The 20,043-nt window shown below is 52.4% G+C and overlaps 1 protein-coding gene across 1 annotated transcript; it reads right to left on the bottom strand.

The window, feature by feature from the left end:
• Positions 1–402: 402 nt before the first annotated feature.
• TRIB1 (tribbles pseudokinase 1) lies at positions 403–7,931 on the bottom strand. Its single transcript, XM_027063920.2, has 3 exons — positions 7,572–7,931; positions 5,250–5,542; positions 403–2,831 (listed from the first exon to the last, which is right to left on the bottom strand). The coding sequence occupies exons 1-3, from the start codon at positions 7,929–7,931 to the stop codon at positions 2,366–2,368; spliced, it is 1,119 nt and encodes a 372-aa protein (XP_026919721.1). The 3' UTR covers positions 403–2,365.
• Between the last annotated feature and the right edge of the window lie 12,112 nt (positions 7,932–20,043).

Genomic DNA, 20,043 nt, shown 5'->3' on the forward strand with positions numbered 1-20,043 from the left:
CCCTCAGGGTCACATGAAGACCTCAAAGTTCTGGTGGATTTGCATACACATCTATACTTTTCTAAGTGTCCATAGCTTTCATCAAAAAAAGCCAGAGGGATTCTTCCAACTCAAGCCTTATATATGTTTGCTCCTTTTTAATGTCTCTCGGCTCTGGCTCAACTCTCGGCCCTCGCCACCCTGATGTCACCAAACTGGCTTCACCCATCAAAGTGAATTTGCCCACTTCAATGGAAAAAGTGAAAGGGTTCTACTCTGCCAAAGGTCATGCATAATAATCATCTGTTTACTTCTGTGTGTCCCCTGTGATATTCCAAACCCTGCGGCCAGAGACCTTTGCATCCCCAGCATGAAATTGCACAAGGCAAAGGCAGATTGGACTCCCAAGAAATGCACTGCGCCTATTTACGAAACCCGATTTATTAAAATTTCTCTACAAGTCAGAAACGGTCGTCTCACTGTTCACATATATACACATGTACAGGAAGGATCTAGTGTTTCGAGCTTTCCCGGCAGAAGCCCCAGCCAGCCCAGAGTCCTCAGCCGGGTAACGTATCACAGATACAACAGTCGAGCAACCACGAGCGCGTTAGTGCGACAAGAGGCCTCTGCCCTCCCTCTTCTCCGAGTCCCATGATTCTGTCAAGGTAATATTGCCAATAATCATTCACATTTCACGTGGTTTTAGACACGCAGGTTATTCAGACAGACACAGACAACAAACCAAGCCTCAGAGCCAAAACAACAACACATATCGGACAACAGGTATAAAAGGTAGAATATATACACAAAGTACACAGTACGTGAGGTATTGACAACATTCTCACAATGCAGGTTAGTTGTCTGCCTAGGCGGAGCCCTTAAAGATGGCCTGCCTGTCTCTGTGCCATTTCTCAAAATACAGTATGTTCGGTTTACCCGTTTAACCACCTGATTTCAGTACTGAGACATTTACTGATATTTCTTGGGTTCTTGGTTTTTTTTGTTTTTTTTTTTCGTTTTTAATGCGAGTTGCAGTTTCTCTGTTAAGCAATGTCTTTCGTAGGTAGTGAGTTCCCATCTCTGGAGGCATTCAAACAGATGCTGGATTCCCACCTGAAGGAAGGTTAAGTTGGGGGGGGGGTGTTCTGCTTTGGGAGATGGCAGAGAGAGGAAAAAAGTTGGACTGGATACTCTGAAAGTCTCTTCCAACTTGAAAGATTTGGGGCTATTTCACTCCAGATGCTGATCATAGAGATGTATTTATAAACCACATCAAATTTAAAATATTAACAACCCATCATGCAAAACTGCAGACGTGACACACAACACCAGGGGCAGACCATATCCATGAAGGGGATGCGTGGGTCTGAGAGTCGTCTAAGACTATCCAAACTCCACTTTCGCCGAAGCACAGAGAGGTTTACCATTTGCTCTTGGGAGAGGCGAGGAGTCTCCCTATCTTTCTTCTCCTAGACAAAATGCTCCACCCTGAGATGGTCTTGGGGAAAAAGGATAAAGGCTGACCCGTTTCAGGGGAACCAACAAAGCTAACGGTTTCCAAGTGCTCAAATTAACGTTAAAAATCTGCAGTCTCTCTGAGCTTAGAGTTCCGAAATAGCCAGGAGTTCAAATCTCTTGTGATACTTCTCCACGGTTAGCTGGTAAGTGCTGACAGCAAAGAAGGGGACGTTTCAAGGTCAGATAGAAGGCATTAGTGCAAATGAGGTCTTGGCAGGAAATGGAGGAGAGTCTGGGTTCGTAGTTCAGGCAGGCTCCTCTGCTCCAAAAACAGTCTGCTCCAAAAATGGAGCAGGGTCATTGGTAACTGTGAGTGTGAAGAAAGGGTGTGTGTTAAACCAACCCCCCCCCAAAAAAATGAACTTTCCAATAGAGAAGCTGGGGTAGCAAACGTCTAGCTCCCAAAGACAAGTTCAAAGATGGCAGGTTCATTGGCCCAAATGATCTGTCACCCTGCTGAAATATGGTTATTGCCCAAAATGCCACTGTGCGACTCACTTCCTCTCCCTTTAAAATGTTGGAGTTCCTTTCACTTGACCACACGCCCTGTAGGATATCCATACTCTCTGCCACCTATGAAGACGCAGAACCCACCAGCCCCCACCCCTGCATCTGACAGCGGGACAGTTGCTGACGGTTCATTGAGAAGGGAAACAACTTTGCGGGGCAGCCGGATCAGAGTGTGTGCCGCTCAGATCAATACAGTCACTCATCATAACAAATAAGGGGGGGGGGGCCCACGTTGAGTTCAGCAGCTTCGGTCTTTACGCCATCGCATGTCTGGCTGGCACCACGCCAAAAGGCCTGTCCATCTTTAGAAATGGAAATGCTATGTGTGAGAATTGAGGTTTCTGAGGTTTTGGGATTAGCAGAAGAAGGAACTAATGTCACTGTCTTCCTGGTACTCTGGAACAATCTGGTCTGAAGTTCCTATTTCTGAGTCGACGTATCCAGGTTCCAAGACAGACTCGAACCAGGGATGGAGTAAGATCTCAGGAGCAGTGAGTCTCTCGGAAGGCTCCCGTCTCAGGAGGCTGCGAATGAGGCATCTGGCTTTGGGGGAAATGTGCTCAGGAATGCAGAACTGTCCACGGCGGATTTTGGAGAAGAGGGCACTGGGGTCTGAGTCATGGAAGGGGTATCGTCCCACCAAAAGGGTGTAGAGCATCACCCCCAGGCTCCAAACGTCTGCGGCCTTTCCAGAGTAGGTCCCCGTGGTGTTCAGAATCTCGGGGCTCACATAGGCTGGGCAGCCATGTTTGTCTGACAGAGCATCGTCTTCTCCCTTGATTATGTGTGTATCTTCTAGACTTTCCAGTCTGAGCTGGCTTCTGCAGGAGAGGAAACAAGCTATTACTTCCAGATCAGCTGCTATGAAAAACAAGGCCTTCCCTATTAACAGTGCCCACAGGCACTAAAGGCAAGGGCCCAAGGAATGCCATTTACCCCTTCATCCAGTAAGCAGTGCCCTGCAACCACCCAGGACTCGGGATTTCACAAACCAATACAGACCGCAATAAACATTTGCAAAGTATCGAGAGAGAGCCTGGGGCGGGAGGGTATGATGCAAAGCCCCAGATACTATTCATTATGCTAGAGCTTAGAAGAGATATCCTAATAGGGTTACACAATTTACAAAGTTCACATTGCAGAAGTGGGAGCCGGTCTCAGGGGAATTGCTAACATTTTCTACACACGGTATCAGGGAAGAACAGTGTATCCCACCTCTTCAGCCCCCCCACCCCACCCCGCCCGGAGCATCCTACAGGCCGATCTTATTCTTATGCCATTAAACTGCCAGGGCTCCATGGGCCCACACTTGGCATCACAGAACATGGGGCCCAAAGTCACTGCTATTATGCACATACGTCACGCTGACAGACACACACAAAGGGAACTCTGTCCACCTGGGCCCAGGCCGCGGTAACTGTGATGAGATAGGGGCCAGGAATGTTAATTACATTTATTGGGGTGTTTAATTGCAAAGAACACTTAGCCTGGGCCGAGAGGTCATGTGAGCAAACACAAGTGGCTAATGGATTTGAAGGTTGCGGGGCCTACAGACATCCATACATGCGGATAGTACCTCAACACCGAAGCAGATTTACTCTACATGGGGGGTTATCTGTCCAGGTAACAGCTGAAGTCTGAAACATCTTTAATCAGAGGCTCTTACGAAGGTGCGGGTGCCTCCTTATTCAGAACCAGCCACCCACGGTTCACCGATTCCCCCCAAACCCAGAGCCACGTGGGGGGAACCTCTATTATCTGCTGGCAGTTAATGCTCTTTCCTGCTTCTCTGAAATAGCCCTGGTATCAGTCAGTCACTTGTTGTGAAGTCAAATGCAAACATTTGGTACTGGCTAATGGGTCAATTTCTTTTCCTCTCAAAGGTCTGGCTGTTTTTGTTTTTTTTTTTTTCCTTCCTGCCTTCCTGTTCCCTGGAGTGTAGTATACATGTGCTAACTTCGGTATGTCCTCAGCCTGACCTCCTCGTCGTTATGTAAAATACCCATTGGTTCTGTAAACGGAAAATATGACTCAACCCTCACTGTCTGCCCCTGATTGGCTGCTGTAGTACTAAAACCCTGCACCTGTGCTGGTTACACGAATAGCGTCAGCCTGCCATTGCTTAACCCTCGGGTTGCCAAACTCCGTGCACATGACATTCGCCTGTGCAATGCAGATTTCAAAAGCTGGTAAGGAGGTGTGTAAGGCATGTTTCAGAAAACACATCAACATATCGAAGGAGCATGTTCCAGGAATTGGAAACTTCTCCATTGCAAACACTTGGCTTTTCTTTGCTAATCGGTATGTTCCAATAAGTATTGCAAGGTCAGATACAAAGCCATGTTTTATGGCAACTCAACCCCGTAATCTTTCCTATGATTTGGAGGTAAGGGTAAAAGTGCACAGGTGGGGGAAAGCCCCACATGAAAAGCTACAACAAAATCACACACACCCCTCGACAATTCTCCAAGGGTACTGCTCTTAACCTCCCCATAAGGGATGTGGCCCACCTCTTACAATCAGGTGAGGTTTATCTCCTGCGGCTTCCTGAATTCCCTGGTCTGAAACCACAAGTCTGAATCTTAGTGTCTCGTTATTCTCTTATCAAGCTCATCTTGTCCTTTATGAGGTAAGTCATGATCTATACTTAGCAACCAATTCCAGCCAACTTCCATTTATTATTCAATGTGGCTATTTTCTGAAGATGTATCCAAACAAAAGGTCTAAAAAGTCACCAGAGGATGTAAAGAAAGGATTGGGGGCCAGACTGAAAAGAAACAGGAATATGGTACAGAGGAGGAGGGCACAATTCTGCAAATACAACAGTTTAGCTCTGTGATACTTTCTAGGTACAAAAAAAAAGGCCCCACTTGGTAGAAGCAAGGACTTGAAAACTTCCTTTAGGGGTCCAGGTTGTGACGGGCAGGGTGACATCCGCACCCCAGAAGAACTGACCTTTCTGACAACAATGGGGAATAAACTTGATCCTGGAGTGGAAGTGGGGAGAGCATCCTGTCATCATATGACATCCCACAGAAAGAAGCACCAAGATGTCCCCAGGCCACATCCACGAGAGTGCAGAATAAACCATCCTTGGCCACGGCTCCTCAGGAGAGGACTTCTAAATACTAAGTCTGGGACAACTGAGCCCTTGGCTCTGATTTGAACCAACACTCTGCACCTAACTGCACCTAACTGCGCCCTGAAAGGCCACAGGAGGAGCTGCGGAGGCTGCTCACCTCTCCTCCGTGGAGAAGACAAATTTCCTAAGTTTCAGGTCCCCGAGCACGATGGCTGACTGGTGGCAGTGGGCCACCGCGGACACAATCTGCTTGAAGAGCCGTGCAGCCTCCTCTTCCCGCAGCCTCTTCCGGCTTCGCACATAGGAGTGCATGTCCCCAAAGTCCTTCTCAAAGAAGACGTAGGCCTTGGTTTCCCCAAGGATCACTTCCACGATGCCAGTGATGTTTCTGTGTGATGGCAGCTGGATGTAAGGCCTGATTTTGTCCTGGTAGTGTTTAATGGGAAACACCTGCAGAGAGAAGAGGACCCATTTAGGAGGCTAGGAAAACAGAGGCTGCCGTCTAAATCCCAGGCTGCAGCTCTCAATCATTGGGCTGTGCTCGACAGCAAGGCTCCTTTCATTCACACCTCCCCCCCCCCAATCTCTGCCGCCCCACCTGCCTCTAACACCCCAGACTGGCAACATCTAGGGCTCTGGGCTAGCAAATAACCACTGGATTACAATATGGATGGTTTAAAAGCATCCTTATATGTGTCACCTCCTTTCATGAGGCCATCTGAGGCCATCCGCACAGGAGAGCTAAGCCCTAAAGCCCCAGCCCTCTGTGGCCCTCCCTTGTTTGCAGGAGCCCCCTGGGATCTCCAGGAGCGAAAAAGCAGTCCTTGAAAATGCATGATCTCCTGCAGACCCAAAGTGCTCAGCACAGAGAGCACAGCATGTGGCCAGTCTGCAACCTCCAAGTGGAAGCTTGGAGGGGCTGGGGAACATGAAGATCTGTCATTAGTCAGAAGGAACAGATGACTCGAAGAAAGGCTGTGACAACACAGCCTTAAACAACCTGCCTACAGTCTGACTCAGGTATAAGCGGCCTTGAGTTAAAATTGTCACAGGAGGGGTATGGGATGTTGTCCAAGGTTTTTTCATTTGTTTGTTTATCTCCCCTCCCCCTTCCTTGGCCCCACCTTCACCAGGAAAATGGGTAGTATCTCCTCTCAGAAGCTAGCTGGTCTCTTTAAGCGCCTTTTGTTTAGTCCGGTTACTCATATCCTAGACTCAACTGGAAACGGTGACACATGGGCTGTCACCATCTGGATTCAGCTATTATCTGCTCAGAGGAACTGGAAGGGGTTGCACAATGGCCAGACCCACCCCACCTCTGAGGCCTGGCTGCCCTAGCACCAGCTAGAAAAATCTCTCTGCCGCCCCCCTCCCTCACCCCACCCCACCCCACACACATATCTTCCCCTAACCGCTCTGAGCCCGGGGGCCAGAGAAGGAAAGATTTCCCCCCCCCTTTCCACTGGGCTTGAGATGGCATTTGGAATTTCATTCAGGTCGGACAGTAGGTGGCAGCAGTAAGCCCAGGGAGGGGAACGCGGGTGGAGTTCAGGTGAGTTGCGGAAAACCCAAGAGCGACTTCAACTGAGGGGTGACCCTATCTTTCGGGGTTGAAAGGAAGCAGCCCGGACGATCCTCGGGGAGGTCCGAGACGGGAGTCAGGCTCGCAAAGGCTGGGCTGCGGGAAATGTTCTGCGTCTATGGGCGCTGGAGGAGCACGCGGGAGGACCCCGTTTCTAGGAGTTCTACCTCCTCCGGAATGGAATCTCTCACATTCAAAAGAAAATCGCTGGCCGGAAAAATAAAGACATGAATGGAAGCGAGGGTTCCTAGCCGGTGTGGGCTTTCCAACATTTCTGCGCCAGACAAATCCCCCGCCCAGACTGGAAGGCCATCTCAGACCAATCTCTGGGGTCGGGGTGGGGTGGGGTGGGGAGCGGGGATGAGGTTCTCATCCCCGGGGGTGCGGGTTCAAGCCGGAATCCCCAAGACCCGAGCCTGACACGATCCTCCCACTCCCTCACCACCCACAGCTGAGCCCGGGTGCCTTGAAACCCCAGCAAGAGAGCCGCCAGCTGCTCCAAGCTCCAAGGAGGCACCCACTGCAGGGCGTCCTTCCAGGACAAGGGGCGGGGGAAGCGAGGAGAATGAGAGAAGGGGAATGGCATGGCCCTGGAATCCATTTCAATTCCACAACTTATTTGGAACGCCGTGCGCTCAACTGGGCGCTACGGAAAGAACAGAGATAAAGCCACCGAACACCGCACTTCCTCCTGCTCGCAGAGCCCCCATTATACCACCCCGTCCGAAACCCCTCAATCACCCAAAGGGTGAACCTGGCCAAATGCCGCCTACCACGATCGAGTCACCGCAGGTGGCACCTGAGGCCCCCGGCGCCGGAGGGCGAGACCCCCAAGCACCTTTGCGGGCTACCGCGTTCCCGCACCGCCCCGGCGCGTCCCGACCCGGGGGTGCCTACCTTGCAGCGCAGCTCGCGGCCCGTGTGGATGCACAGCGCCCGGGACACATGCTCGCGCTCCGCCAGGGGCAGCAGCAGGTAGTCGGCGATGCGGCTGGGCCCCGGCGCGCTCCCGGAGCCGCCGCCAGCCCCCGGCGCGGCGGGCGGCGGCTGCGGACTGCAGGGCGAGCCGGGGGGGCTGAGGTAGTCCGGCGGGCTCGAGCACTCGGAGAGGCGCGGGCACTTGGCCGCCACGGCCGCCGCGTCGTCCGCGTCCAGCAGGCGTTTGACCGGGGCGCCCCGGGCGGCCGGGAGCAGCAAGGCCGGGCCGCGGGGCTGCGAGGCGCCGCTCATGGCAGAGCGCACCGGACCGACCCGCATCCCGTCCCGGGCCGGGCCGGCCCCGGCTTTGTATGTCCCGGGATCCGCGCGGAAAGGCGCTGAGGGCTCGGAGCCGGCGCCGCGACCTACTCCAGCCGGCGGGATGGACTTTGCAGACGGAGCTCGGCTCGGCCCCCACGGGGGTCAAGGCAGGAGCCGCTCCCGGGCGCTCGCGTTGCCCGCAGGAAGCACGCCGGCCGCGCGTCCGGGGAGCAGAGGCCGGCTCGGGTCCCGGGAGCCCCGCGGGCACCGGCTTGGGGCGCCTGGCCCCGGGCGGCTGCCGCTATTGTTGTCGAGGCCGCCGACAGTCCCGGAGGCAGAGGAGGCGGCGGCTGGTGTTCCCAACGTCCCGAGCCGCGAGGGCAGGATTCCGCAGGCTCGGTGGAGCGGCGGAGCAAATGCACTTCCCAAAGCCCAAGTCCCGGAGAGAAAGCCGGAGCAACTTTTCCGCGGCGCTCGAGATCCTGCGCGCTCCTGGGCTCCCGGCGTGTGTGTGAGGGAGCGAGACGCGCTCGGAGAGAGTGACTGAGTGTGAGTGAGTGAGTGAGTGTGTGCGCCGCACGGATCCCGGCCAGTGCACTCCTCCTTCTCCTTTTCCTCCACCTCCTCCGCCTCTCGGTGACTCACGCTGTATACACACACACACTCACAGGCCAGGCTGTGTAAACAGTTGGGAAGCCGGGTTGAGCAATGAGGTGGCTGCGACGACTCGGGCCCTGCCGCCCGGCAAGCAGTCACCGAAGCGGAGGGAGGAGGCTTGGGGGGGGGGGGGGGGAGGAGGTTGAGCTGGGTCGGCGGGGGCAATGGGGGTGGCCCGAAGGCTGGGGATGCTCCGAGCTGCGCGCGCTCGGGCGCAGGTGGTGTGTCCCGAGCCGGCTGGGACGCGCGCGCACCCCCCGCCCCGGGCTGGGCAGGAGGCGGCGCGCGCCCTCTCGCAGGCCAGCGGCCCAGCTCGAGCTGCCCGGGGAGGGGGCGGAGGAAAAGTTCCCGTGACGTCAGCGTCCCGGGGAAGTGGGCGGGAGGGGCGGGGCCGCGGGGGACGAAGCGACCGCTGATTGGTGCGCGTTCCCCATTCACACCGAGCACAATGGACTATGGGCGCGCGCACCACAGTTCCCTGCACCAGCAGCTCGCTGCGGCCGGACGGTTACGTCGTTCGCTTCAGGGAACCCCCACCGCCCCGCGCCTTGAGACCTTCGATTGGAGCCGTGGGCACCGCCCAGGCCCCGCTGCAGCCAGAGGAAGGCAGGATAGGAAAGGTGATGAATTCCAGAATCAGTCATTCACCCCCACGCGGTAGTTCCGGGGAAGACCTCTGCGTGGTAGTGGATGTGGCTTTTTTTTTTTTTTTCCTTTTCCTTCCCCCTCCCAGCTCTAATCCCCAGCGTCTGTTCGCTTCCACAAATAGAACCTTCTGTTGGATGAAATAAAAGCAAACACTGGGCCTTCTGCGCTGCCTCCACCTCCACGCCCCTCCCGCGCCTGCCGCCCTCCTGGATTGCACGGAAATAGCTTCTCCAGGCTCCTGGGCCGCCCCTTCGCGGTGACTAGCAGAAAGAGCTTCCTGAGCCGGGGCCGGTGGGAAACAAAGGATGTGGGGAGCTAGCGGAAGGGGCCCACGTGGCTGCCGCCGGATTCCTGCCCCCTTCCCGGCCTCCTGCCCCCGGAGCAGGGTCTGGGGCCCGGTGCCAGCCCCGGTTCCGTGGTGGGCGGGTAGGGGAGTAGAAGTCATTCTGGCCACCGACTGTGATACTGCCTACACCAGGACATCCCTGCCAGGTTGTGTGCGTACATTCGTGCAACGTGATTTGGGTGAGCGTGAAATGTGTGCCAGACCCTGCACCAAGAAACCTCCTTGAAAAAGGAATTTAAACTCTGTCGTTTCTCTTTCTTGAGAGATCCGGGTCAACTTGGAGTCTCTAGACGTCCGACATAGATAACTCTTATCAGAGAGGCTCTGTACTCACTCCTGCTAAACGCTTAATTTTCTAAAACCAGCTCGAGCCCCAAGGATAAATCCTTTTAATATTAAATCTCCATACATTCAACAAACACTAATTAAGCATCTACTAAGGGCCAGATGCCGGGGATTAGAAGATGAAAATGCAAATAATTGCTAACATTAATAAATGCTAACAATAATTGCTGACATAATGTGTCAGGGACTGTTCTTAGCACTTTATGCATAATCCCTTCGGTTTTACAATCAGCCTGTGGGGTTATTTTTTGTCCCATTTCAGAGAGAAAGAAACCTGAAGGTTTTTAAGTTCCTTGCTGGAGTCCAGTAGGTAGTAAGTGGTGATTTCAGGCTCTGAAGCACTCATGGGGACTCATGGGAGGGATTACAATGTGCTTGGGAGAAAAGAGGACTAGGGAGGAGTCCCATCTAGAGGCAGCATTTGACCTGAGGAATGTGTGGGATTGTGAGATTGTTGCTGTGGGGGGCCGGGGGGTGGGGGGGGGGGGCAGCAAGCAGCGGGTATGAATGGTGAGTAGTGGGGGACTCAAGGTGGGCTCAGTGAGGCCAAGGGGCTTGCACAGGTGTGGGAGCTGAGCCTGCAGAAGTCTTGGGGGGCTCCAGTGCCATGCTGAGGAGGTTTGCTTGGTCCTGTGGCCAGGAGAGAGCCTACCTGAGGTTTTCCTTCTTTCACGTTCATTCTGTGCCAGTATTTAAGATCCACTGAGCTGCCAGCTAGGCACCTGCATGAACACCACATGAGCCATCAGCTTCTTCCTCCAAGGCTACTCTTCCTCATTGCACCTTCTGAGAGAAAGGCGTCCCCACCATCCACCCCACCCACCCTCCAGGGCACTCATTTCCCCTCGAATCCGCCCTTTTCCCCCATTCCCCACAGCCAGTCTCTGGGGCCACCCCAGACCTCTCAGAGCCCCCCTGCTCTCCCCTGTGCAGCTCTCTGGGGCTTCCCCTTGCAAACTCTTCCCAAGCTCTTGCCCACCAGCTTCCAGCCCAGTTTTCCAGTGGGAGGCCCTACCCCTGATGGGGAGGTGAGTAGCAGTTACTTCTTCCCTTTCTCTCTGCTCGGGGCACTGGCTATACTTCTGCGGCTGCAGCCCCACCTGGGCAGCCCCTCTGTACGGCTGTTGGGACATGCCACCAGATTCCGCTTCTGGATTGAAGAATTTATCCGCCCCCTCCTGCCAGGATGCCTTTTGGGACCCGTTTTTGAAAACTGCCTTGACTGAGAAGAGCTACCTTGCCTGGAGGTCTATATCCAGTGGCTGGAGTATAAAGGTCCGGCCTCCCTGCCCCAACTTGGTTGGACTCTGAAGGGCATCCAAGCTTCAGACCTCCCATTTAGGGTCACCTGAGGCCCTCCTTGAGACTGCACTGAGCCCAGCTTTTCCCTCTGGCCAACCCTGTTCATTCCCTTCCCTTCCAAGAGCATTCCCCAGGAAGGCCACTACATGCTAGCCTCCATGTCTGAGTCTGCTCCTTGGGGACCCCAACCTTGGCACCCCTCCCTCTTCACTCCTGGTGTACTCTAGGGACTCTGGTTCCTGGGATGACACCACTTTTGTCCCTCCAGCCCTAGGGTGGCAGTAGCTTCCTGATGTTGCTGATCTCTGGGTTATCCCGCCCCCCCCCCCCCACCTGTACCATATCGTTCTGTTGCATTTCTGTTCTTCCAATACTTTTATAACTAATTCTCCACTGTTAACTTTCTTCATCGAACTTCCTGGCCTGTTTTGTTTCCCCGACCAGACCCTGACTCAGACAAACCCTGTACTTTCCCCACGTCCAGCCCCTCCTCTCCATTCTCACGATCTTTGTTCAGGACCTTCCCCCAGATTTCCTCAGTAAGCTGCCTGCTGGGTCACTGCTTCATCCCGTCAACAGTGAGCACCCACTCTGCCATTGCACCCATGAGGTGCCGACAGGGTGGTATGCCGAACAAAATGTGTCCCTTCCCTCCTCACTCCATTCCCCACACACCTCTCAGAGTACTTTTTTCCTAAAATTGGAATTTGATCATATCAGGCCCAGGCCTAAGGCTTTGCAGGGACCCTCAGATGAAAGCCAGACCACAGTGTGGAAATGTAGGCCCCCTCCTTGGCCCCGCTTCCCTTCCCAGCCTCACCTTGTCTCCTTACCTCCCTTCCCCTTGTCAGCTCCTGCCAGGGTCCTAAACATGCCAGGGCAACTCGTACCTCTGCACCTTTGCCTGTGCCGTTCCTGTCATTGGAATTCCCTCCCCTTCTCCTGCCAATCTGGTGAACTCCTATTCATTCTTCAAAACACCACTCAGATTTCCCCTCCCCCCCCCAGCACCACCGTCAGATTTAAATGTCCTCCTGAGTGCTGTTGAGTGTTCCACCTAGCTTTCTCTTAAGGCTCCTTCCACTCAACAGCAGTCCCAGAGGGCAGGGACCATGTTTTATCTGGCAGTATATCTCCGGGCCCTGGCCCAGTGCCCACTGTAAAGGAGAGGCTTCGTAACTGTCAACCAAATAAATGTACTCAAGGGCAGAGAGTCACCCACGGGGTTGGTGAGGAGGGAGAACAGGCATTTGGGCAGATGTGGGGGCTAAGGAGCAGGGCCCAGATTTCAGAGTTCAATGTCCGGCCCTGGAAAGCGGCAGGATGTGGGCGGTTGGGGAAAGAAAAAAGGATTTAAGCTTTTGAGGCCTCCTACCTGAATGCCTGGCGGGGGATGGACATGTACACCTGGTAGGGCTGAGATCAGGTGAGCCAACGGCACGCGTGAGCTAAAGTTGTCTTGATCTCATGGCTGGGGCTTCCCCTGCTGGCAAAGTCCGGACTTAACTTCCATCAGACCTTTTTCAGATACTAATTTGAGGAAGCTCATTATAGGGCCTCAGTTATCTTACCTGTGAAATGGCATAATAAACACCTACTTTCCCTTCCCCAGGAGGTTCTTATGGAAACAAACAGGTACCAATATGTGAAAAGTATGTTTGAGGTATGTACCCGTACACAAATGTGATTATCAAGTATGGGTATTCCTTGACCGTTCTCGAACTATGTTCCTTTAGTCAACAAATTTTCATTCATTAAAGACTTGCCATATGCCAGAACTGAAAAAGCCCTTTACCATGAAAATCCAAATTGACAAATACAAATATTTGTAAATGAGGACATAAGGTGTTAATTAAGGAGGTAATTCTTCCCATTTTATAAAATGACACCATTTTATATGACATCATTAGCAAGCTCCTTTGGTGTATTTTTTAAATAATTTCTTTAAATTTATTTTGAGATAGAGAGCATGAACAGGGGAGGGGCAGAGAAAGAAGGAGAGAGAGGATCCCAAGCAGGCTCCCCACTGTCAGTGCAGAGCCCAATGCAGGGCTGGAACTCACGAACTGTGAGACCATGATCTGAGCTGAAATCAAGAGTCGGATGCTTAACCTACTGAACCACCCAGGCAGGCGCCCCTCCTTTGGTGTATTTTTTATGTGGCTTGGTAAAAATGTAGGAACCTGGAAGCAAGAATCCCAAGAGCAGGCTCTGTGCTGAAAGCACAGAGCCTGATGTGGGCTCAAACCCATGAACTGTGAGACCATGACCTGAGCTGAAATCAAGAGTCAGAAGCTGGGCCACCTGGGTGGCTCGGTGAGGCCTCTGACTTCGGCTCAGGCCATGATCTCATGGCTCGTGGGTTCGAGCCCCAGGTCGGCCTCTGTGCTGACAGCTCAGGACCTGGAACCTGCTTTGGATTCTGTGTCTCCTTCTCTCTCTGCCCCTCCCACACTCAGGCTCTCTCGCTCTCTCTCTCTCTCAGAAATAAATAAACATTTTCTAAAAAAAAAGTCAGAAGCTTAACTGACTGAGCCACCCCAGCACCCCTCCTTTGGTGTATGTCTTATGTGGCTTGGTAAAAAATGTCGGAAACAAGAATCATGGCCATCCATGTGTATGTGCATGTACCCATCCCTGGCCTCAGCACGATGCTGAACTGATGCTGGGTGCTCGGGACATGTTGAACTGGGGAAAAAATTGACTTACCTCCAACTTTTCAGGAACTCACATATTATGTAATATGGAGAAAACCTGTATTGATTTTTCTAGACAAGGTTGGGCTTCTCATAAGCTCAGGCTTGGTTCGTTTTCATTCATGCCCAGGTAAGTGCTTAGCAGCTACATTTGGAAGGTGCTAAGCATTCTGCCCACTCGAATGCTAGGAAATTCTTGGAGCTGAGATTCCCTGCTTCATGGTACATGAGGCTTCACAGCCACATACAGGATCCAGTATGCTCCCACCCGAACTCCTCAGCAAATGAACAACAACAACAAAAAATCAGGACACATCCAAGGAAGACAATAGCGTTCAAGATGAGGTCCCAAAAGCCAGGAAAAAAATACACACTTACTGAGTTTCCTCGCTATGCTAGACCTTGACCTAGTCTCTTTAACATTCAAATTAATCTCTGCCATTAACTCCCAGTATGAATTTGGGCAAATCACTTCCCCTCTTTGGACCTCACTTTTCTCCTTTTTTTGCACAAAGATATGAACTGGTGGTTTTCAAACTGGGTTCCTTGGAACCTGAGGGCTCCATGTTGGCACCTTAGGAAGACAACAGGAGGCCAGTGTGGGATTCCAGGCTTTATCAGATGCTCTGCATCATGCTTCTTCTGTACGATCTTGTTTTGAGAAAAGTTTTCCACTGCTTTAGAGAAAATAAGTTTGAAAATCACTGGTCCGATGATCTCTGAGGCCTCACCCATCTCTAACACTGATTCTTTTATTTACTGTCAGGAGTCACAGGCCAGGAGCTCCCAGGCCAGATCCAATCTGCGAGGCCACTGCAGGAGTGAGGCATGCCCTGTCTAATTCACCATAGTCCTCACTGCTCCTTTTTGTGGGACACCTGTCACCTCACACATTAGCAGCCCAGCCCCTGGTGGCACCTGCTTTGTTCATGGGGACACATGTTCACTGGAGCCCTGTGTGGTAGGTAAGAATTCTGTCCACCCTGAGGACACAGTGCTGGAGAGGCCACAGGTAGGCCTTCCAGAGACCCTTCAGAGGACAGACACGGTGGAACCTGTCCCACAGCCGTCCCAGCCCAGGTGCCAGACAGGTGAGTGAGGAAGCCATCTTGAGAATGATCCTTCAGCCCCAGCCATCCCTGCCTTCCCAGCTGAGACGCCCAGAACGAGCCCAGAACAAACAAGAGCCATCCCCACCGTGCCTTTTCTGAACTCTTGATCTACAGAATTGTTAACCCCCTTAGTTTTAGCGTGGTTCGTCACACAGCAATAGATAACTGAAGCAACATTCTGGAACCATTCTGGATAAATTAGGAGGTCTATCAGGCAAGGCCCCACCAGCCCATAGGACACCTTTAGACGCTAACTAGAAAAGGGTACCCTGTCCTCTGCATGGGTGCCACCCCACACTGGGGCAGAGGGCTCAGCCAGCAGAGTGCAGCCTGGATTTCCCAATCATGTGCCCCTGCTGACCAGAGACATCTTCTTCTGTTCTGCCAGGATCAGCATGAGCTATGCTGATCGGAAAGGACACATTTTCTAAACGCTCATAATTGCCCCATAGTCCCCTTGAGTATCTCCCAGGATTTGCGGAGGCTCCCGTGCTCACACCTTACTATCTCTGCCTCACCAGTGAATCATCTCAACACATAAAGCATTCATTTAAAATACATATTAAAATATATATACAAATATGTATATTAAAATATTCACACGCACGCATAAACACACATACATATCCTACAGGCTGCTTTTTCTCTTTTCTTATTAAAAAAGGTCCTACCCTGGGGTGCCTGGGTGGCTCCGTCGGTTGAACATCTGACTTCAGCTCAGGTCATGATCTCACAGTCTGTGAGTTCGAGCCCCGCGTTGAGCTCTGTGCTGACGGCTCAGAGCCTGGAGCCTGTGTCAGATTCTGTGTCTCCCTCTCTCTCTGCCCCTCCCCTGCTCATACTCTGTCTCTCTCTGTCTCAAAAATAAATAAAAACATCAAAAAAAATTTTTTTAAATAAATAAATAAATAAAATAAAAAAGGTCCTACCCTACCGTGATCTAATCTGAGGTCTGCAGGCTATTTTGAAGTAATTCATCTTGCCTCTTCGAACATACCATTTTCCCTCACTCAGCGTGAACTAGCCTGTAGTGGCAGCTGGCCAAGCTCATCTTGCTTCATTCTCAAAGGAAGCCAGCTCCATGCATGGGACTGTGTGGGTTCTGGGTTTGGGTTTCCTTTTATTTTATTTTTTAAAATGTTTATTTATTTTTGATAGAGTGCACACACGTGTGGAGGAGGGGCAGTGAGAGGAGGACAGGGGATCCGAAACAGGCTCTGCGCTGACAGCACAGAGCCCGATGTGGGGCTCAAACTCACAAACCCCAAGATCATGACCGGAGCTGAAGTTGGATGCTTAACCGACTGAGCCACCCAGGAGCCCCATGGGCTTTCCATTAAAAGGAAGGAAGGAAGGAAGGAAGGAAGGAAGGAAGGGAAAGAAAAAAGAAGGAAGGAAAGAAAGGAAGAAATAAAGGAAGGAAGGAAGGAAGAAAGAAAAGAAAGAAGAAAGAAGAAAGAAAAGAAAAGAAACAAACAAACCTCTGGATGTGTGCCTCTTCTACAGATTCCTGAGGATGAAGTGGGCTGGGGGCACGGCACTTCGGTCACCAATTGCTGTGTGCACACATCTCCACATGCAAGTTCATGAGAATTACAGAGGGTGTGGGGAAGGCCCTGTCAGCAGGGTGGCAGGGAGGCCATGGGCGGCGGGGGGGGGGGGGGGCGCAGCTCTCCCTCATGGCTCTGGATCCCGCTGCTCTCAGCATGGAGGTTTCTTCCCCTCCGCAGGCCCAGCAGGGGCAGCTGACAAGGGGTTTGCACAGACACTACAACTCACTTTACACGAACCTGGCAGACCAAAGCCTGGCTTTCTGTGAAAGATTGCTGAGGGGTAGGTGTCCACATAGCCTGTGGGTTCAGGCAACCCCCTTCCTTGGGAGAATGTCGGCTCAGAGATCATTTGCTTTGTTGGCAAAGGGAACCCGCCTCTGCTGATGATACCCGCTCTATGTCACTCACCATGCTTTGCATACATTCTCTCCATCCTCACAACAGTCCTGCAAATAGATATTACCTCCATTTGCCAGCTGAGGAAAGAGAGGATCAGAGAAGCTGAGTAACTTGCCCAAGGTCACATAGCTAGAAAGGTGGGAGCCGAGATTCAAACCCGTGTCCGGGCATTTGTGCTCCCCTGGTTCCTTCTCTCCACCTCCTTCCTCAGGTGCTTTGCCACTTGCTCTTTCTGTCTCTTATTCCTTCTCTTTAAGAAACTACAGAGTTACGTGCCTCTGCTTAAACTATGGGGTGAGATTACATGAGGCCTCACGTGTAGGTTTGAGGGGGGTGCCTTGCATAGCCCATGTAAAACACAATTCAATTTCTCAAAACTTGTTCTGAGACCTTTGAAGAACACTCCTGTTTTGTACATTGAGACGAACTTGGACTGGGGCTCTGGAAGGGGTCTTTATCGATGGCCAGAGTCATTCATCAGTGGGCCCACGTTTACCCAGCTCCTGCCAGGTGCCCAGCATCATGTTAGACATCCGAAGTATGGAGCCACCCTGTCCCCAGTGAACTCCCAGCAGAATAGGGAAGGAGGCCGTGTTACACAGCCCTGAACACGAGCAGAATGAAGTGAATACGAGGAGAGGGACATGCAGGAAGGAGAGGTCAGTTCTGCAAGAAGGCCCCGCACGGGCCAGACTCTGGAAGCCGAGTTGTCCTTGTAGAGTGTGGACCCACGGCAGAGGCAGATTCCCTGGAGCAGGGTTCCCGGAACTCGGTACTTGGTGAGAATGACGTTGATAAAGGCAGGCATCCAGAGACTAGGATGTGTGCATCGGCAGATCAATGAAAACATTCTCTTCGCCTAGATGAGCCGCCCACAGGAAGCCACATTATCGGAAAGCTGCGTGCACTAGCGGAATCCACAAAGGGGACTTGGCAGATATTAAGAAGTCTATTTCAGGCCCGCAGCCTGAGGCCATCTCTGACCCTAAAGGGAAAGTCTTCTGCAGGAAATGTTTGTCATCAAGTTTGCTCTGGCAAAACTCCCTCCACCCTTACGGAGCAGGGTTGCTAGTCAGGGCAAAGCTCTGCCGCTGTGACAAAGACAGCCCAAAGACAGTGGTTTAAAGAACACAGAGTCTGGGGGCGCCTGGGTGGCTCAGTCGATTGAGGGTCGACTTCGGTTCAGGTCATGATCTCGCGGTCCGTGAGTTCGAGCCCCGCGTCGGGCTCTGTGCTGACAGCTCAGAGCCTGGAGCCTGCGTGGAATTCTGTGTCTCCCTCTCTCTCTGCTCCTCCCCTGCTCACACTCTCTCTCTCTCTCTCTCTCAAAAAATAAACATTAAAAAAAATTAAAAAAAAAAAAGAACACAGAATCTGTGTCTCTCCCCTGTAACTTCCGGAGGTGACTCTTCCTGACTGACAGAATTTAGGGACACGAGTTGTCTCCATGTTGGGGTTCCTATATCTCATCCACATGGGGTTCCTGGTCTCGGCCGCATCAGTTTCCAGCTGGCTGGAAGAAGGCGAGAGCGTGAAGGGGGCACACCCACGTCAGCCTGGGAATGACGCACGTGCCCTCCGCTCATCTGCACATTCCACTCGTGAGAATTTGGTCACACAGTCAACCCAATCTCCGGAGAAGCCGGGAAATGTGTCCCGCCATCCGCACAGGTGGATGGAAAGACGAGGTATGTAGGTGGACCCCTGACCATCTCTGCTTCAAATGGAGACCGGGATGTTTCAGGATGATTTAATTTATATCCTCTTAAACCCAAAGGACAACTTTGGGCCGATTCCAGGGTTGACTGGTTCACCAGCACAACCACCACGGGGAGCTCCCTGTCCCTATCCTCCACATCCGCTCCACGCGCAGGCTGGCCTCCGCATGGCTGCAGCAGGTTCCCATATCACATCCCAGTGTGACAATTTTCAAAGGGAGACAATTGTGCTATCAACCCTGTGCTATCCATTAGGAGGAAGGAGACTTTCCTCAGAGGCCCCTACTCCACCCCTACTCCATCCTCTCTTACTATTGGCCAGACACGGGTCACATGCCCATGTCTTGACCAGTCATTGAGGTTACCTGCCGATTTGTGTTACCTCCAAAAGCATATGCTGAAATCATGACTCCCAGTACCTAAGACTGGGACTGTATTTGGAGATAGGGCCTTCAGAGAGGTACCTAAGTGAACACGAGGTCGTAGGGGTGGGCCCTAATCCAATATGGCCGGCGTCTTTTAGGAGGAGGAGATTAGGACACGGATAACAAACATGGCAAGAGACGACCGTGTGAGGACATGGTGACCACCTGGAGGCCAAGGAGAAGTTGCAAAAGAAAGCAGCCGTGCTGACACTTCCATCTTGGACTTGTGGCCTCCAGAACCGTAAGAAAATGGTCCACCAGTCCACTGGTGGGGCGCCCAGCTACACGGGGGAGGGAAGTCAGGGTTCTGGGGAAGGAAGTCGGCAGGATAGGTACCCAGGCAGCGATGCGGGTGATAGACGCTATGGCTCCGTTCACCCCATCGGTGCTGCTTGAAGCTTCTTCTCTGACCAGCTCCCTTTCTGCTCACTCCAGCCCGTTCCTATCGTTCTCCAAATAGACCTCAGGCCAACCATTTGCCCACCGAAGTACCTTCACTCTCCAGTTCACCTTGCTAGGAACTGGGGGTTGCATGGTCTGTTCTCTGGTTTCCACCACTGAAGACCAACCCTGCTTTAATTCTTTTTTTTTCAACATTTTTTAAAGTTTTATTTTTTTTATTTTGAGAGAGAGAGAGAAGTGGAGAGAGGGAGAGAGAGGGCGAGGGAGAGGGAGAGAATACCAAGCAGGCTCTGCACTCTCAGAGCAGAGCTCTACACGGGGCTCAAACTCATGAACCATGAAATCACGACCTGAGCCGAAACCAAGGGTCGGATGCTTAACCCGACTGAGCCACCCAGGGGCCCCAATCCTGCTTTAATTCTGACCATACCTCATTTCCAGGTTCTTGGGGGACAGTGGGTGCTGGCCCATATTTGACCATTGGTTCTGGGCTGTAATATTTGTTGATGTCTGTGATGTAAGGACCG

Source organism: Acinonyx jubatus, chromosome F2 (genome assembly GCF_027475565.1).
Source record: "Acinonyx jubatus isolate Ajub_Pintada_27869175 chromosome F2, VMU_Ajub_asm_v1.0, whole genome shotgun sequence".
Taxonomy (NCBI): domain Eukaryota; kingdom Metazoa; phylum Chordata; class Mammalia; order Carnivora; family Felidae; genus Acinonyx; species Acinonyx jubatus.